At 44.1% G+C, this 19682-nt stretch overlaps 1 protein-coding gene across 2 annotated transcripts in view; it reads right to left on the reverse strand.

The window, feature by feature from the left end:
- The window catches only part of CPSF4L (cleavage and polyadenylation specific factor 4 like), a 224388-nt gene that overhangs the window by 21803 nt on the left and 182903 nt on the right, over window positions 1–19682 (reverse strand). For both annotated transcript variants that reach the window (XM_069655108.1, XM_069655107.1), the window contains one exon: window positions 4779–4821. In XM_069655108.1, coding sequence (XP_069511209.1) covers window positions 4779–4821 — 43 coding nt within the window. The remainder of the gene's footprint in view (window positions 1–4778; window positions 4822–19682) is intronic.

The raw sequence follows: 19682 nt of genomic DNA on the forward strand, positions 1-19682 counted from the left end.
GAGCGTTGGGCTCTTCGCCCCTCTTCCCAGGTTAGTCTTTTGGGTTGATTAATATTATCTTTCACAGGTTTACATGATGTTCCCTCTTATTTTGTTACAGATGTGTTGCAGTGGCATCTTACCTAACTTAACTAGTGATTTTGACCCTTCACCCAGCCTCATGCTGCCTCCATATTTCCTCAGAATGCAACTTACCTATTTTTACCTCGCTTGCCTGCATGCCTGATGTAGCCCCCATACCATGAGGGGAGGCTGTGCCAGCTTGCATTCACTCATACCTACTTTGTCTCATTGCTTGTTTGCTTGCCCGATGTAGCCCGCCCATACCATGAGGTGAGGCTTTCCCAGGTTGCACACACACACACTCTTATGTAATCTGTAACCAATAAACATGTTTGCAAATTGATACTTTGCACTTTCTGTAACTAGCACCTAGATGCCTGTGGGTTTTGTACACTGAAATAAACGCAAAATAAATTACAATTCAGATTTATCAACTTTGTAGTTTGATTTCCAACAATTTGATTGGGATGAGCAGAACGGTTCCCTTTTGGATTCCCAGTCCTCACGTTACCTCTATTCATGGGGGAATTTCCCCCGGGCCTGCGGTTGCTCAGTACCACCTTTCCTGCTTGGCTTCTCTGTTGGCATCTGTTCGCCAGTTTCTCAGTTTCCTTTCGTGCTACAGTCCGGCTCATCTCCTGGCAACCAGTGCATTTGCAGATACCTCTGCATGTTGGCGTCTGCGTAGTTGGTTGGGCTCCCTGTCCACCACAAACTATTTGTGGTCACGCCACCAACTGGTTTCGGGTTCTCAGACCCATGATTTCACGCAGATTCAGTACGCTTGTTAGGAAAGATTTCCCATAGGTGCAATTTTGTCTCCATTTATGCACTCCTCTGTGCTTTTGCCAATTTGTTATGGGGAAACTGACGTCCTTCAGGCTGTCAGTACTGGGAAACTGTTCCCCTCCATCTTCGGCTATGTTGCCATTTCTTGGTAACTTCATCCATGTGCAAAGTACCTAACAGAACCGCACATAGGGGTCCTTTTATTTTATGGCCTTAAGGATTTGTTGGTGTTTGTACAAGTATGCCCAGGACGAACTGGTGGCAGCGTTTTACTTTGAAAGTATTTTTACTTTGTTTTTATGGCCCATACCGCGTTTGGCCCAAGACTATGGCCAGTGCCGAAAATGGCCATGCCACAAAGTCTTTTTGCTCTGTCCTTTGGCCATTTTGTCCCTTTGCCTTCCCCCAGGTCAAGAGCCCAGGGTATTCTTTATTTGGACATGCAGCCTCCCACGAAAACTGCATCTTTCACAGGCTCCTGCATGCCACGTGTGCAAGAGCTCAGGAAGAGGGTTGGGACTCTTTGGTCCCAATCCACACTACTGGTACCAGTATGCCTGGTAGGCCTGAATGACTGGAACCACTGTGGGCCACGATTGGCCCACACCTGGCATGCATTCAAGAGCAGATCTTCCATTGGTTATCTAAGATTTGGGCACAAAACGAATCTTGGATAAGAGAAGGGGCTCTGCATCCATTCCAGGTCGATCACCTGAAGTTCACACCGAACTATAGCAGGAGCCAATTATCCTAAATGAAAGAGCAGACTCGTGGAAGCACAGGAGACGTGCTGGAAAGTTTGGCACCCTGACCCTGCTGTTGTCCCATCAGACCCCTGCTTTTGCATCATACCAAGATGGCCTGCAAGTGTGTTTTGACCATTTAGAGTAGTGAGACCAACTACTCTGGGCACCTCCTGCTTACCCTCATAATGCGCCTCTTCGGAAGTGTTCCTGGGCCATCCAGTGAACTGACCAGTTTGAACCCAGGGTATTGCATAGGAGTGCCTCCATCCCGAGTTGAGACACGAGACTTTGGGCATTGCTTACTTGTGGATCTGGGCCCTCTCCCGCCAAAACCCTTTGTCCTAGCTCCTCCTGGTTGCGATTTATGAGAGTGCGCCACACCACTCGCATTTGCGGTCCCGGTGTTGTCCCGCTGTGATGACTGTCGATGTAAGTGCCTGCAGACCTGGCCCTCTGTGTCGTGAGACGTGCTGCACCAGAACTATCCTCCTTTCTTCAAGAGCTGAGAAAAGGCTAATGTCCCACGGACGATCCTCCAGTCCCGCAGCCGCTGAGAGCCAAAGCGTCCTGTAACTGCAGGGGTGAAACCTACTAGTGAAGTGGACTAGACTGGCAAAGCTTGGTCCGGACTGTGTCGAGGGTCAGTGAGTACTTTCATCACTGACCGGTGGCCCCCTATAACATGCATCTGCTTTTTATGCACGAGAACCCCATAAAAGATACTCACCTTCGCTGGGCTAGCCTGCGCTCCCCAGCTAATCCGGAACTCCAATAGTCGCTCTATCTGCAAGGGTAGACCCTCCTAAAGGAATAAGGCTTTATTCTTCATCAGCTCAACCCCCTTCCTGAACAGCTACAGCTCCCTGAAGAGAACCTGCTTTTTACTTTACGCACAACCACGCGTTTAAGGCTCCTCACTTTTTAGGGCTGGACTGCATAAGATGGGGATGGACTTCGAAGAACTGCCTAATGGGATATCTGTGTTGTACTTACCCCCTTTCTGTTGCAGGTTTGGTCATTTTCTCCCCTTTCATCAGCATTAGGCTAAACACATTTTGTATACATCTTACATAGTGAGCTTGGTCTAAGAGTAATCAGTGGAGTTTTACGGTGTGTGCTCATTGTGGGCTTCCGATCACCCTCACCCCGCCCGTCAAGCTACTGAAGTTTGGTCTGGTCCAGAAGGTTCCCTTGTTCCACTAAACTAGGGTGGCCTCCTAAACTTCTGCCCACCAAGTCAGAGTTTAGAAATCCATTTTAACAACACTGTCTTCCCAGCGTCTGATATTCCAGTTCAGAGTCAGTCAGAATTTTATGGGCTCCGCAGCTCTCAATGGCTCCGCCTCCCGATTGCGTTATGCTACCAGGGCCCCCACCCGATCCCCTGCTGCCGCATGATTCACTCTCCTCAATCTCAGCATGCCCTCCTTCTTAAACGTCCTCGTCACAGTGAAGTCATGGTTTGTCCTTAAAAGAGACAGCTTGTTTTCTCCGATACTCATAGTGCATGTTAACCTTGTTTTCAGATCAATCATGGTTTTTATTGCTGTTAAGCAACATAGTCAGTCACATGCCATCATGGGAGAGGGGTTAGGGAGTTACTTCAAGGAACAGAAGTCCTTGTCCCCTAAGGGGGAATCTCTCCTAGTGAGGTCCCACAGCCAGACCCCTAGGGAAGGTCTTGAAAAGCGGGCTCATCTTCCTAGCCTCAAAGTCGGAGGCTCCACCTTGGGAATAAGGGACAACTTCCCTCGATTAGTCACAACACAATCTCCAGTAAAATGAAACTGAAGCTCTCCCACCAGACAGCCGTTAGTAGATTATGTGTTGCTGTCGGTTGGCTTGAAACATGTTATTTCTGGGTTGTGCAAATTGACGTGAAGCGTAAAATGGCAGTCACAGATCGCACAACATAGGCGGGAGGGGACGATCGAGCGACAATTTACTGATGTACAGTGGTTGTATGCTATGAAATATGTATGTGGAGTGTCTGGGCGATACTCTCAAACCGTTACAATATAAGTACCTTCACTAATATTATCGCACCCTGAAACAAATTACATTATATGACTCGCAAAGGAAGGGTGTGTTACCCAGGTGTATAGAGGCTGATGCAGATTTTCCCCATATGACCTGGGTGTGCCTCTCGGGTCAGAAATTCTAGGATAAGCTGTTGTGTACACTTCAAGATATATTGGAGGAGTCGGTGGACTGGTCCCCAGAACTGTGTTTGCTGGAATGCCTGCCAGGGTTGATCAGGAGGGATGCAGTTTTTGTGGACCCGGTCATGTGTGTTGGCCAAAGCTTTAATCTTGAAAACATGGATGGGGGTGGTGGCCCCAGCTTGGGAACAGTGGATGAGGTCTATGGTCTTGGCCAATGAACTATCAGTTTAATAACGGTGCAGACGGCTAGACCACGGGATTGCTTAGAGTAAATGTCACTATTATCTTGCCCGACAGGCTCACACTGTGGCCGGCACTGATAAACACGGTCTGTTTGAGATGTACAGTCTAATAACATGCAAAACTTTTGCGCACCACTCACTATGATCATGCAGAGGTATACTGTGTGACCCCGCTCTATGATGCACCTCTGGTAAAATATGCTAATGTTCTGGCTTGTTAAATGTTGTTATGGAATAGATTAATAAGCAGAGGTTTAAAACAAAAATAAAATTGAACACTGAATGCACTGCCTATGGCACGTTAATTGGTATTCTTTTAGCCCTCTATAAAACCTGCACCTCCCCGAAGTCACACACATTTCAAACTACTACTCAGTGAATACTCAGTGAATACGTGCATTTCTGTACCTCATCTGGGTATACTCTTGGTAAAGCAATAATAGGTGTGCGCAGAGGAGGACTGGGATCGTTTGTTCCCACTAAGACATTCAGGTATCAGCTAACAAAGGGCTGGTCTAAAGTAATTGGTTTCCCATGCCTTCATTTGACAAGGTTTACATTTAAAGAAAAACAGTTCAAGGCCTAGCAGAAGGGTGCGTTTTGGTCTGGCTGATTTGAACTCGAAGCACACATTGCAAATTATGCAGCCAGACCGAGAGACCTCGTGGGGCAGAGCACACTAAACAAAGGCTGGTCAATCAAATACCATTAACGACTGATACATGAGGCACAATATGCAGCAGCCATACAGAACCCGTCTCATGGTGTCATACCTTCATATGATCAGACTGGCACAGCATCAGGTCAATTTTAGCACTGTTGAGAGAAAGAACAAGAGCACCATTATCTATGGGTCCCGGCTAATTGCTCTTGAAAAAGTCTAGAAAGGAAGATTATTCCGTGCTTATGCTGGGCAGATGATCGGACACCCAATATGAATGAGAAAAGCAATCAACAAAGATTTAAATACCCGTCAAATGTCTAATTAGAGAAAACCTTTTAAGAAAGTTAGACTGATCAGCTTCAGAAACATTAATGTCTTTTTTGCTTTGTATTTCTCTTCTTAAAATTGTGGGGAAATATTAACCTCAGACGCACCAGCACTAAACACCTTGAAAAAAGCATTTAGGTTTCTTAATGGCCAATAGCCTTAATAAAATAAAAATGTTGTGGCAAGGTAATTAAAAACTGCAATAATATAAAAAATTAAGTATTTTCACTAAGATGTACACAACTGGCAAAAGCATAATTCCACAGTATATTGGGTATACGAACGTAAAGTTAACGCAAGTGTTGATAGCCAGAGACCTCCTAGCACTACGACAATGTGGATTTGACTTACTAGGGGCTTATTTCTGAGTTTATCAGAATTAAAATGGAGAGGACCGCAAACATGTACACTTACATGCATACAGTCCCCTCTGAGTTAGGATCATTGTAAACAATCCACGGAATCTAGGTGGACCCAGTTTTCCATGCATTGTTTGCGCTTCATAATGCAAAGAAATCGTAAATGCCTCCCACCAGGTACATGCATTGTTGGATGCATTTACATGCATGCCCAGGGAATCGGACAGCTTTTAGGAGTATCTAAAAGCCGATGGATTCCGAAAGAATCCAAAGTGTGTGTACCAGCATGAAAATTAGATGCTGCCAGAGACGCTCCCATATTTGAAAGAAGGAGCAGAGGGAGTGGTGGGAACGTGAGGTTTGCGCTCTGTTCTAACTCCACCTCTCAAAAACAAAAAGTAGTCGAACGACGCAAACATGGTTTTACCACCCTCTTTGGAGCACTGGCTAGTTTTAAAGTCGTCTCCATATCGACCCATGGTCTCAAACTAGGATTACTTCCTTTTTAAACGTAGTGACTGATATTTCCCCCAGCACTTCTGTTGTGATGGCAGTTTTATGTATGATCTACCTTTCCTGCGGAGAATAAATTCTGTATGTTTACTTCTGTGCCCCATCCTTTGACAATGCTAGTTTCTTGACCCCATGTTCTAGGGCCACAACTTTGCTGTAATATGCTCTCCATCTCCATCGCAGTTATCCTATTGAGGTATTGAAATATCTTGAATGAGTTCCTTCTCCTCGTTTCCAGAAAGTATAATTCAGGTTCACATCTATATCACTTCAGGTGATTTCTGATGCAGACCCGGCACCAGATCTAGAATCACGACTGAAATTATAAACTCCACAATGGTACCCAAGGCAATATATGCAGCCTGCAGATCTGGACACAATATGAAAGATGTTAGCCCTAGATTTGGCACAATATTGCAGATGCAATCTCCAGACAAAATGAGAAAGCAGAGTCACAACCAGTCACTGCGTTTGACTTTTGCAATTTTCTTCGTTGCCAACCAATCTCATTTAAATGTAGTCCCGGACTGCAAACCAGAGAAACCAGGTGGAGAAATCACCAGCTCTGCGGTCCGCACCAACTTTAAGGTTGCCTCAGCTGACCATCCTTTCCATCACTGAAGTGATGGATGCAACATCTTTAAATTGATCATACCCTTGATCAATTTGTGTTGGCAGCCTGCCATTCTGTTGTTTTTAAGCCTGCTATGTATACAGTCTATCATAAAAAGGTTACAGAGACTAAGTACAGCCAAAGTCTACTTAGTGGAAGAGAAACACTGGGTTCTCATAACAATTCTTCTTCACTCAAAAGTGCCATTAGTTTAAGTGAACACTCCACAATTTGTATTGTGCATATAAAAAGTATATTTTTTATCATTATTTAATTTTTCAATATTTTAAAGCCGCTGAACACTAGTAAATAAAGAAATTGAGACTTTAATTCATAAAATATATCTTTACCATATCTCTTCTTGAATACGATTTTTGTTAAAGTGATCAATTTCCTATCCTATTTCACAATGAATACTTGACTTCTTGTATACGACAATAATTATTTTGCATGCCCAAATACATGGCGATCACCATATATAGTTCTCATTATTAATCCAAGTCTACTTGTTATACAGATGCTGGACAAGTTTCTTTCCTAACTTGCAAAATTGGAGAGACGGAGACGGACAGGGACAGACGGACAGACAGACACCTTACCGATGCTTGTTTCTGCTTAGATTCACAGGACTTGTTTTTCAAAATTCGAAAAGGGCCATCGACAGGGCATCTTTGTAATACTATCCCTAGTGTAACTTGTACTGTACCCATGTGTCGAGGTCCTCAGATTGTTTTGTTTCTGACAAGAGAGAGCATGAAGTCTATGTGCGAGTACAGAAAGGTGAAGAAAGGCGTAAGTTGTCTATGCACCTTCAAGGTTGGGCACATGTGAATCTAAGCAAATACAAGCACCTGAAAGTAGATTACAGGTATGTAATATTTATCTTCTGAGGCTTATAGATCTGCGTAGAATCACATGCTTTGCATAGGCTAGATACAGTACCTGTAGAAGTAAGTTACAGAGGCAAAAAAAAAAATGCCTTAACACCACTTGTGAATCTGCTCTTGTACGAGTATCCACACAGCAGTGTTGTTAGAAACTGTGAATGGAACTCCATGTAGCTGCTTTGCAAATGGCTTCCAAGGGCACATTTGCAATGAATGCTAGAGTAGCCCCAGTACCTCTAGTTTAGTGCTCTGGGCGTGAATGGTAACGTTTTCATTGATAGAGAATAGCAGAAATGGCTGTCTTGGAGACAGGATCTCCTTCTCTACCAGCAGCTAAGAAAACAAAGAAGTGATCAGTTTTGCTTATTGGTTTCGTTTTGTCTCAGTAGTACATCACTGCTCCCCTGACATCAAGTGAATGGCGGCTACTCTTGTCTGCATTCAGTGGGTTCTGGAAGAATGCTGGAAGTGCTATAGATTAACAAGACATTTAGAAATGCATTGTGGAGTAAAACATGGATGCGTTCTTAACACTACCTTGTCTTTATGAATGGTTACAAATGGGTCCTGAACTGAGAGTGGTTGCCAGTGCCTTAAGTGGCAGTGAAAAATGAGCAGGCCTCATCAAGGGGGCGTGGCCTAATGGCAGGGGACAGTCACCTGCCGGCTCGTTAGGTCATGCCCCCTTGATGAGCCCCTGCTCAATGGGCTACAGGCAACTCTAACAGACAGCCTTTTTTAGAGCTCTCTGGGGGAGAGGGTGCTGATCTATGCATTTATTTTCTAAAGGCTTGCCTGGCCTGGCAGGGCAGGGGGCAGCGCCTCGCCTTTTCAGCCTTAATGGTGGCACTGCCCCTCGCCAGCTGCAGACGGGCAGCGTCACCATTGAGGCTGAATGGGTGAGGCTGCTGGAAGCGGAGGCCTTTTCTTTCAAAAATCCTGAAGCTCCCGCGAATGAGCTGGAGCTTCAGGATTTTGAAAACAAGGCCCCTGCTTCCAGTGGCCTCACCTTTCCCTCCATAATGGTGGCGCCGGCACAGGCATCCCTTGCTTGAAGGGATGGCTCGCAGGTGCAGCGCCACCATTATGGATGAAAGGCATTTTTTTTCTGATGCCAGAAGCTCTCGCACATGAGCGAAAGCTTCAGGCTTTAGAAAAAAAAAAACCTTGTCCTGTAGTGGCTGGGGCTGCCAGGGGAGATTAGTGATCCCCGGCATGGCCCTGCCTCAGAACGAGATTTCTGAGCTTGCTATTGCTCGCCCAAACTAGCCCCGGCCCACTTAAAAGCCCTGGTGCTTGCAGTTCACCAAATCCTCGTATTGAGTTAATAGACTAACTTTATGCATAGGTTCAAAAGGGGGCCCCATAAGCTTGGTAAGAGTGATATTCAAGTCCCACCCTGGGGGATGAGTTGAAATTGGGCGATATATCATTTTGAACCCTTCCATGAAAGCTTTTATCACAGAATCATAGACCAAGAAACTTTACTTTGTGTGGTGGAATATGCAGAGTGTGCTGCTAGGTGGACTTTAAGAGAGACTTCAATGCTAACCCCAAGTCCAACAAATACAGTAGATCGTGTATGATATTAGAACGTGAACAGTCAATGTGGTTGACGTTTTGCCTTTTGCACCACAAGACAAAGAGCTTCGATTTGTTGAAATAACAATGTCTTGCGTTAGGCTTACATGCTTCTTAAGATATCCATGCCTTGTTGAGGTACGGTTAAGTGACCAATCTATTTGACTTTATGAGCCAAGCTGCTAAATGAGGACATGGATGGAGTGTTCACCCCTGATGCTGGCATAACATGTTGTAAGGGCTCAGTAGTTTGGTGGGCAAAGTGACATTTTGAGCAGGTCTGAGTATCAAGTTTGGGGGAGAGGCTCACACTGGAGCTATTGTGATCATCGTAAGATATTCCTGGTGCATTTTGTGGATTATCTGGCTCAGCAGTGGTGTTGGCGGCAAAGCATATGCAAATCTCCCTGATCAACTGATCCACAGTGCATTGATCTTGTACCCAGTCTGGGGAAGCTTGGATGCGTAAATCGTGGCTTTGTGCATTCTCTTGTGTTGTGAAGAGATCTAGGTTTGGTTGCCCCCATTCATTGAAGACGTTGCATAAAATGTCTGTGTGTAACTACCACTCATGCTCTGAGGGAAGCTGCAGGTTTCTGCTCAACCCGTCTGCTAGACAGTTGTGTCTCCCTGGAACATGTTGCGACAGGAGGAATATGTTTTGGTTGAGAGACCAGTCCCAAATCTCCTGGGCTAGTTTGGACAGACATGGTGAGTGTGTTCCACCTTGTTTATGTAAAACATGGCAGTAGAGCGTTCTGTGAGAACTACAACTGTTTTCCCTGCTAACTGATGTTGAAATGCTAGTAGGGCCTTGAAAATTGCTGATAATTCTAAAAGGTCATTATGCTTCTTTGACATTGATTGTGTCCAAATGCTGTGTGCAGTTTGATGGAGATGATATGCTCCCCACCCTGAAAGTGATGGGTCTGACGTTAGAGGGACCTCTACTGCAGGGTTGAGAAAGGGTTTTCCTTTTAGCACGTTTTCCCTCGACTACCACTGCAGTGCTTTAACTAGAGATTGTGAAACAACCACTAGATCGTTGCAGTGACGGTTTGTTTCAGACCACTATTTCACTAGCCACTCTTGCATTGGATGCATGTGCAACCTTGCGTGTGGAACAAGAAAGATGCATGAAGCCATCATCCTGAGAAGGAACATTGCCTTTTTCAAGTTTATTTGACAGTCACATAATGAGGAATTTGAAACAGCATGTTCAGGACTCTATCATTGGAGGGAAAGACTAAGGTGTCCTGTATCCGAATTAGTGTCCCCAGAAATTGTTTTACCCGACTGTTGACAAGAATTGATTTTTGTCTCATTGATTGAGAACCCAAACTGAAATAAAAGGTTGATTGCGGCCTGAGTGTGCTTTTGACACACCTGTGGTGTTTCTTGTTATGGGTCAGTCGCCTAGATAAGGGTACACTGCGATGGATTACCTGCGTAAATGTACTGCCACTACTGCTATTACCTGGGTGAACACCCTTGGCGCTGATGATATGAAGGAAAGCACCTTGAATTGGTAGTGTGTCCCCAATTGGAAGCACAAGTACTTTTGGTGTGGTGGCAACATTGAAATATGAAAGTATGCATCTTTCACATCCAATGTTGCCACGTAATGCCTGTTTTTTTAAACTGGGATTACCGCTTGAAGGGTTGTCATTCAAGGTTTTGCAGTCTGACATATGTGTTTGCACGGCACAGGTCTAACACAGGACACTTAGTTCCTTTTTTGGTATAAGGAAGTATATTGAATACATGTTCAGAGGGACCAGCTCAATTTCTCCTTTTTGTAGCAGAGACTGCATTTTGTCTTGGAGTATTTGCTGATGCTCCAGTGACATTTTCCTGTGTCTTGGCGGATAGTAACAAGGTTTTTACTGAAATTTGATGGAGTAGCCTTTGGATACAGTTGACAGCACCCACTAGTCTATAGTGATCCCCTAGCATGCATGGGAGAATTGAGAAATGTGACCCCCGCCCCCTACTGGCGAAACATGGGAGGGAACCTGAATGGGTGTATCATATTTTTGTAGGGACTGCAGAGCCTCTTGTGGTTGCACCTCTACCACAACCTCTTCCTCACTTATAATCCGAAAGGTGGATTGAAAAAGGGGCGATTGTGAGGGATACCATGGGCAAGATGTAGATCTCTGGCTGTAAACGTACTGGGATGTTTCTGGGTAGCCTTGCCCTCAAAAGGAATGAATGGTAAAACCCCCACATTGAATATAAGGCTTATTTGAAATCTGCCCTAATGTTTTTAAAGTTTCATGCTCTTTTTTGTCATTTCCTTGAGCATCATCCACTTCTCTCCCAAATAAAACATTGCTCTCTTTGGGTATGTTAATGAGAGTAGCTTTAGTTTCCAGCTTGAAGCCAGAATTACAAAGCCAAGAGTTTGTTTGGGCAGTGTGCCTTGTCCTACTACCCTTTCTGCTGTTAACTAATAATGTTGTTGGCAACTTGTTTGCCTTCCGATACAGTTTTTAGAATCGGAGAGCGGAAGGGTGCAGGAAAAGAGTCTGGTTGTCCTAGATAGTATCCCATTGTGCTCTACTATAGCTTGCTAATAGAGTTGTAATATTAGCAAGTCTGACCTGGTACGCCGCAGAAGTTGAGTTTTTTTTTACCTAGGGCATACCGCTTCTTGCTCTCTTTATCAGGAGGCGCTGCCGTTAGTGGTGTTCCTGCCCTTTTTCGTGTGGTCGTTACCACCAGGGAATGAGGTTTGAGGTGGCCCCTTATACACAAAGAATCAGTAGGAGCCGGTTTAACATTTCTCAATACGTGGATTTACTGCTCGAGGGGGTTACTAAAGAAGGTCGTACACATTTGGTTATGGACTGTAACAAAGGAATGAACTGTCCAACAGACCTTTTCTCATTAAGAATGTCATCAAATAATCTACGGACTCTTGACTGTATTTTGAAATGGTCTGCGTCTTTCTTACGTATATAGGATCTTGTTGTCTATAGGGGAGTTAATGACTGGTTCACCGTCAACATCAGGTGATGGGAACAAGTCATTTATCCGTGGCGCCATCAAGATCATCAGTGGGATCATCATATAAAGTCCCCTGATCATCAATGAACGCATTATCTCTGTCATGTGTGGGATATATTGACCCACTCAGCTGTGCTCTACCACATCACTATGCTGCATTTGCGCAAGAAAAAGCAATATGGCTGCGCTGGCTCCTGTGCGTGCCAGGATCTCAAAATTGCATTTTTACAACCACGAATATAATGGCTGCACCACCCTGCCATACACATTATAGGCGGGGTGGAACAGAGTACACACCGAAGGAGTGTGCCAGTGCGGTCTGCAATGTTTAACATGGAATTAGGTGAAATAGGCAGCATTGCCTTGCTGAAAACCCCCAAAATTCCCTTTAGAATGACACCTTTTTCAACCTTTAAAAGGGCTGCTTGACGCTAAACTCATCCAGTCCTTATGAAACCACTGTGATATAAAGGGCTCTGCAATGCCCAAGATCGTCCATTATGTCGCAGAAGAACCAGGCCTAATTCCTGAATGACAGCCCCTGTCAAAAGTAACTTTGAAACGGGAAAGCACACGTATTTCTCCACAATGTATCAAACATTAGCTGTCTTCAAAAGAACTTCAACTATCTGAACCTGGTCAGTTTCATGTATCATAGTTCAGCTAAAACTCATGCTTCCAGGAAAATGACTTTGGCTGCAAGGCAGTATTGCAAAGGCAGTTGGGGCTGCCAAATCGAAATGAATCTAAGAAATTAACACTTGGTAAAATGGGTTTTGCTGACTGAAGAAAAATTGCCTATTTAAAAGTAAATGGTTAATGAAAGCCTGCTTACTTAGCAATGTAAAAGGATTGTGTGGCTGGTTATAATATACACATAGGCTATTTTTATTCCACAGGTTTGTTAAATCAAGACTCAGAAATCGGGAAATAAAGACTTAAATCAACTGGGCTGAGTTGGCAAGCTCTAAAAAAACTGTTCTGCCAGTTGTTAGCCCTGTAACTTCCTTTAGAATTGCAGGCACACCATAAACTTCCAGCCCAGGAAAGCGCTAATTGCCAGCTTCAAAAACTTTGAATGGGCCAGGACAAAGGAAGTTCACATGCTCATCAGACATTTGTCTGTGATCTAGGCTGGGACAATAGTAAGCTGGGACACTCACCTGTCAAGTGTGAAGGAGCACTAAAACCTTCAATTAAGACTGGAGATCCCACTTTGCCTTGGAGGCAGTGACAGTTGGTGTCAGTTGGAGGAAAGGAAAAGAAAAATCATCAAGTGACAATGGACTTCCTTTTGGTTTCAAAGGATATTTTATAAGCAAACTTTAAAGACTTAACTCTGCAGCAAGAATTAGTAAAAATGTGAAAAGTTTGTAGTTTTAAATCTAATTTTATGTTCTTTCTTTCTGTTAAAACTCATTACCATATGGGGAACAGAAGTTATAAAATATGACAGATTAAGCGAAGCGAGTATTAATTAATGGGGACAATTTGCATCTGTGTATATAATTGGGGAATTTTAGGCCAAATATTTCACGTTTAAAATTACCAAAATGTATCAGAAAGGCGAAGCAAGGTCCCACAGACTTGAGGATTGGACGGATCTGTGCAGCAGCGTCCGGTTCCTGTTTCCTTCATCCCGTTTTGATCCCGATTCCAGATTTTCATTGCAAAACCAAGGCCTATACCTTGCTGACCCTGCTTCAGCTAGGCCTAAAATTAAAAATAAAATCCCAATACCCAAGGGAAGCATTCTGATACAAGCCTGGCTTGCTGCCACTAAATGCATGCCTGCTGCAAACCTGCCATCCCGCTGATCTGTAGTCTCCAGAAGTGCCAGTCCAGTGCCATCCGGTGACCAGAATTGCCCAGCTGATCTGTCCCGCTGAGTTTGCCCAGCTGTCCTTTGTTAGACCAGATCCGCGTGGTGACCAGAACCCTTGACGGTCCAATATCCTAAATTAAAGTGGACTGTAAGTATCAATAGGAACCATAGAAAACCATAGCATACCTTGCCTTGTCCTATCCCAATCTCCAAGTCATCCTATCCTTACCTTAATAACTTGTAACATTGTCAGAATCCTTATTGATTTATATTGCCAGCGCCATCCATTTAGAAATTTTTGTCTTGTAAATCCTAAGATATCAATCCTATTTCGAGTGATCGGACTGGTTCCGCCAGGGCGGGCACTGGGGAACTAGGGTTGAACTCATGAATCAACCACTGTTCTTGTCCACACTGAGTTTCTTTCCGTTTTCATGGCCTGATTGTTCCAAAAACGCACCTCATACTATCTTGCATATCTCCCTCAGTTTAATAGCTAGAGACTTCATTTCACTTATCAAAAACCGTTTGGTTAATTTCAGGCAGGAATTGCAAATGTTTGCTAAATTTCCAAAGTGTCTTTTGATTGCAAACTGTTTTAAATCTGCCATTCATTTTCAAATTGTATGCTTTTGCTCAATCTATGGCTTATGACTGCTTGTAACTTTCCAGTGTTGCTCCCGTAAAGATTTGTACTGATTTAAGGATTTTTGCACACATTCATTGTTTTATTCAGCCATTTCCGAGTGTCCTTTTAACATTGCAAGCGTTCAAATCCGTTTTTCTCACTTGTTTTCGAAGGGAAGGTTGGATTCAAATTTTGTTCCTCATTCCTGATTACCTGCCACTTCCTTATATCCATTTAGAATTGATTATTTGTGGTTTGAGGAATATTGCAGGGGGAAATCCTAACTTGAGTGCTTCTTTCCAAAAGTATCTCTATTCTCTAGTGTTTTCTATCTGTGTTGCCAAAGGATTAATTTAAGTACATTGTTCACATTCCTATTTGTTATTGTCACCCCATTGGTGATTGCCGCTCCATATTAAAAAGTATAGGATTGATTTGAATTTTGAATAAATAAATATAACCTTTACCAACCAGCCTGGTTCCTGGTCCATCGTGACCTGGGGTGTTTGAAAAAGGGGTGTGATATGAGTGGTGTATCTCTCAAATATTGAACCTATAAATATATAACAAAATAAGCATTTCAGTTGTGCGCTGCATACTAGGATGAGACCAGGGTGTATCGTCAGATTGAAATACTTAACACATTGTCATCAATTATGAACTATATCATGAGATTGTGAAGAGGGTTCTCCATCTAGTCTGGGAGACTTAGCTGGTGGTTGATCCTCACCCATGTCCGTGTATTTTTGTTTGATTGGGTAACATTCTGAAAAATGTACAAAAGAAAAAACCTTGTCCATTTTCTCTTCGAAACGATCTCTTGTCCATGCACCTGATCTAGGTGTCTCAACGCAAAAGCAATTGCCTCAGGATCTGCAGGAATGGGGTCTCTATATAGTGCTTCAAATAAGGGGGATGTAGCTGAAGTGTAACGTGTCTCTTCTGAAAAGTATCTAACTATTTCAATGGAAGTTTGTGTTTGTGGGACTCTTTCGACGGTAGTTTGCGAGTGTTTACACTACTGGAATCTGTCAACTGTCCGGACGGTGGTTTCGGCACTGGTTTGGCAACGAGCACTGTGGAAACTGTAACCGTTTATTTTTTTATGCACAGGAGTGGAATCACTTGTGCCCGTTTGCTTTGTAAGTCCTGAATCGAACGTTCAGTGGTGTCGAGCTAGAAGCACTGCATGTGTCTCTAGATACCGCGTGACCATGTTTCAACGGGTTGATTGAAGTGTGCCCGGGGGTTGTGTGTTTAAGATGTTTGTGACCCCCCATGTTTATGTTTGTGTATGGGCGCCACAGCAGGGCCGACAGCCTGCCCTTCAGAGCAGGGGACTGACATGCAGGAATCCTCTGATCCCATCCCATTGAGTCTTCGGCATCACTTTGTGTGTTATAGCTGCCCTGTTCTTCCTCAGACTCATCTACGCTGGTGGGGCTGTCTGATAATGCTTTGGCTTGCATGTCGTAAGCCGCCCACTGTTTGGTGCGTCTATCTTTCAATGTTTTAGGATGTAAGAGCTTGCACGCAGAGCAGCGCTTTTCAGAATGATCCCTGGGAAGACCATGGTTGCACACACTGTGCATGTCCTTCCATGGATATTTTCTATTACAGGAAGGGCGACATTTAAAAAGGTTTATTTTCCCTATATAGAAAAAAGGGCAGCTAGACAAAGTATATGAAAGGGGACTATGAATATAGACATTCACTACAGGCAGTGGAAGATATTAATCCCCCCCCCCCACTCTCGCTACTGTACAGGCCGCAGCCTGGTGTATGCCAAAGCCAGTGAGGAGTTGGCAGTCAAACCACTTCGATTCTTGATGGTAATATCGCTGAGTTCCGCTCGATCAGTCGAGTGTCGAATGATGGTAAATAGCGGGGAGCAGAATAAATGAATATTTAATCATTAAGTAAAGGCTAATAAGCATAGAGCGACCAACCACAATGGCAGAAAAACATAATCTGGAGGGCCTCAAAGCATGAAGCACCTTGGGTACAGTACACGTCACACTAGGGATAGTATTACAACCACGCCCTGTTGACTTCCCTTTCCGAATTTCGAAAAGAAAAAGAAAAAATAAAGTCATGCAATGCTCTGCACCAACCACTAGATGTCGGCCTATGCAAAGCATGTGATTCTAAGCAGATCCACAAGCCTCCAAAAAATAAATACGTTTGACTTCTTTTTCTGGAGTGTGCTTATATTGTGGTTAACTTGCCATCCAACGTATCTGATCAAAGCCAGCAGTCCCCAAATTCGAATTAATTCATAAGCACATCTTCATCCACAAGCCTGCTATACCATTACTGAATGGGCAAAATATAGACAAACCTTGTTTAGTCCAACCTATAAAGAGGCCGTCCAGAGTGAACTGTTAGGTCCCAATCCTTCTGGACAAAGCAAAAGCAACACCAAACCTATGGCTATGCACCAAACTGGACATCACCACAATTGAATCTTTTGAAAACCTTTCCTGCCACTTCCCTCGTCTCTCATGCATGCCAACATCATCTTCCTCTGCAACTTCAACAACCCTGGCAACCGAGCAACCAAGTAAATGAAAGAAGATCTCCACTGCCTACTCGATAGGGAACCACAGACAGCACATGAAAGACCCAACTCACAGGAAAGGTAATATCCTCAAACTCATGATCACCACCCTGCCCATCCTCCATTATGCATCTCCAATCATGCTCGACTGGTAAGACCTGGCAATTAACTTTAACATTAGTCATGTTACAATAGGTACCTTCCCCTCGAACCTCAGGACCGGATAAATCCTCCCGTTTCTCAAGAAACCAACATTGGACCCTGATAAGCTCAGCAACTACCACCCCATTGCCCATCTTCTCTTCCTATATAAGATCCTTGAGAAAGCAGTAGCTACATAACTCCTCCAACATATCAAAGCCAATAACCTCCTTCAGTTCCACCAATCTGGCTTCAGACCCAGATGCAGCACAGAACAGCCACAATCTAGTCGATAGACTATGCCCTTAAAATCCTTGTTGATGGCCATCATTGCCTCCTTGTTCTCCTGGACCTTTCGGCAGCATTCGACATAGTAGACTACCAGACACTCACCGACAATCTACATTGCAGCCTGTGGATCAGCGAAATCGTCCTCAGTTGGTTCAAATCCTAACTTGCTAATTACCCCCATTTTGTACAAACTGATTCTTCCAGATAACCAGCTCTACTCATCACCTGTGCTGTGGAGTTTCACAAGGATCCATCCTCACCCTGTGAGCGTCAATCTTTACATGGAGCTGCTTTGAACCCTCTGCGCTCAACACAACATCCACCAATACACAGATGACAAGCAGCTCCACCTCAAGATATCCTCCATCTACAACATTGACAGGTTCAAGGCCTGTCTCACATTTATCCATTTGTGGATGTCCAGTGCTTACCTGAAACAATTTATGGAAGAGGGAGAACCTTCTGATGACCAACACCACGGAACATTGTCACCTCCACATTAGCTCTCTGTTATGAGCCTTGAGGGCTTAACCTGCGTCAAACACCTTGCAACATTGACGGACACCTCTCCTCCAAACAGCACGTAGCATGGATGACAAACAACTCGGTACCAATTTTCTCTCATGCAGAAAAACAAGCCAGTCATCCCAGAAACAAACTTGGTCCTCTTTCACCTAGATGGTGGCAATGCCCTTTTGGAAGGCATTCCAGCGACAACCCTTGGACCCATGAGATGTGTCCTGCATGCTGCAGCACGACTCAAAGGTCTCCACAAACTTGACCACATAAATCTGGACCCTTATTGAACTGCACTGGCTCCTGCTGAAAGCCTGTATCATCTTTAAATCCTGCTGCATTATCTACAATGCTATCACCCTGAAGTCCCCAAGCTACCTCCCTGAGAAACTCAGCATCTCAGGTGGCCTACGAGCTACCAGAAGTGAGGACATATGCAGACATGGATTCCGCAAGTGCAGGAAGGAAAGAACCAGAAGACAGACCATCTCAGTCTATGCCCCACAATTCTGTAACATCCTCTCCATCAACATCAGACTCGTCCCCTCACCTTTGCTGTTCAGGAAGGAGCTCAAGATCCTCCTCTGCAAGAAATTGCTCCTCCCAAACACTTAGTTCCACACACCCTCCAGTTCCTTCACTACATGAGACGGGGTGATCTACTCCACACTTCTTCCTCCCATGTTGGCTTGTAGATCCCTTGTGGTAAATTGCCCAACCCATCATTCACCATTTTCTCCCCCCTACCATTTAAAGCTCTCTGTTGCTTCCAGAGGCTTGGTTAAGGCTCAAATACAAAAATAATAACAATGTGTGCCTTTAAAAAGGTGAAGATGATCATAAACCTATTAAATAAAGTAAGTGTTTAGAACTATGGATTTGTATGATGAGGTTTTATGAATATGTAATTGTTAAGTATGGCTTTTAATACACAAGTTGCATTAGGGAGAGTTGTAATCCATATGCAATTAGAACGGTAACATACAAATATTTCAGAATTCCCTCCTAGCATGTAATAATGCATAAGTGAAATGTTTATTTATTGTACTAGTGAAAAGGGTTTGTTGCAAAACCAAAACAGTGTAATAAATAAAAAATAAAGTATTTTCTACACTCAAATGGGTTTGACTAATCTGCGTCACTGAATCCTATCAGCTTGTTTCTCCTCTTCCCCCTACACTCAAACTCTGGAGACCGGTAATTGAATACGATTATCAGTCCTGCAGCAGCTACTACACTGAACCAAAACCTTATCACCTATGCCCAACACCTCAAACTCTCCTCCATTCTCACTGGCCTCTCTGCAGCATTCAATACTGTGGATCACTCATGTTGCCTTAGGGCCCTTCCCAACCTCAGAATTTAGGACACTGCACTTGCTTGGATTGCCTCTTACTTCACCAATAATTCATTTGCCATCTCCTGAAAACAGAGACATCAGATGCCACCTCAACACTGCTGGGCACCTCGAGTCACTGCTTTTGGTGCACTACTCTTCACATTCTACATCTTAGTGTTAATGCACATCGCGTCCTTGGGTTTTCCATCACTACCTTTTGTCTTTTATTTGGCTCTGGAACCTCGCCTCTGATCCTCTACTGCACTTCTGCCATTCGCCAAAGGATTGACGTTTGCCATCATACACGGAGCTCCTTAGGGTCCGGAGACATTCATCTCCCTGCCTTCAAGGTCTCACCTCCGTTCCCAGTAGCAAAAATCTTACCCTCAGACTGCCAACTCCCCCTCCCTAAATTCTTACA

The sequence above is a fragment of the Ambystoma mexicanum genome, chromosome 3q, assembly GCF_040938575.1.
Source record: "Ambystoma mexicanum isolate Mex_15411 chromosome 3q, UKY_AmexF1_1, whole genome shotgun sequence".
Taxonomy (NCBI): domain Eukaryota; kingdom Metazoa; phylum Chordata; class Amphibia; order Caudata; family Ambystomatidae; genus Ambystoma; species Ambystoma mexicanum.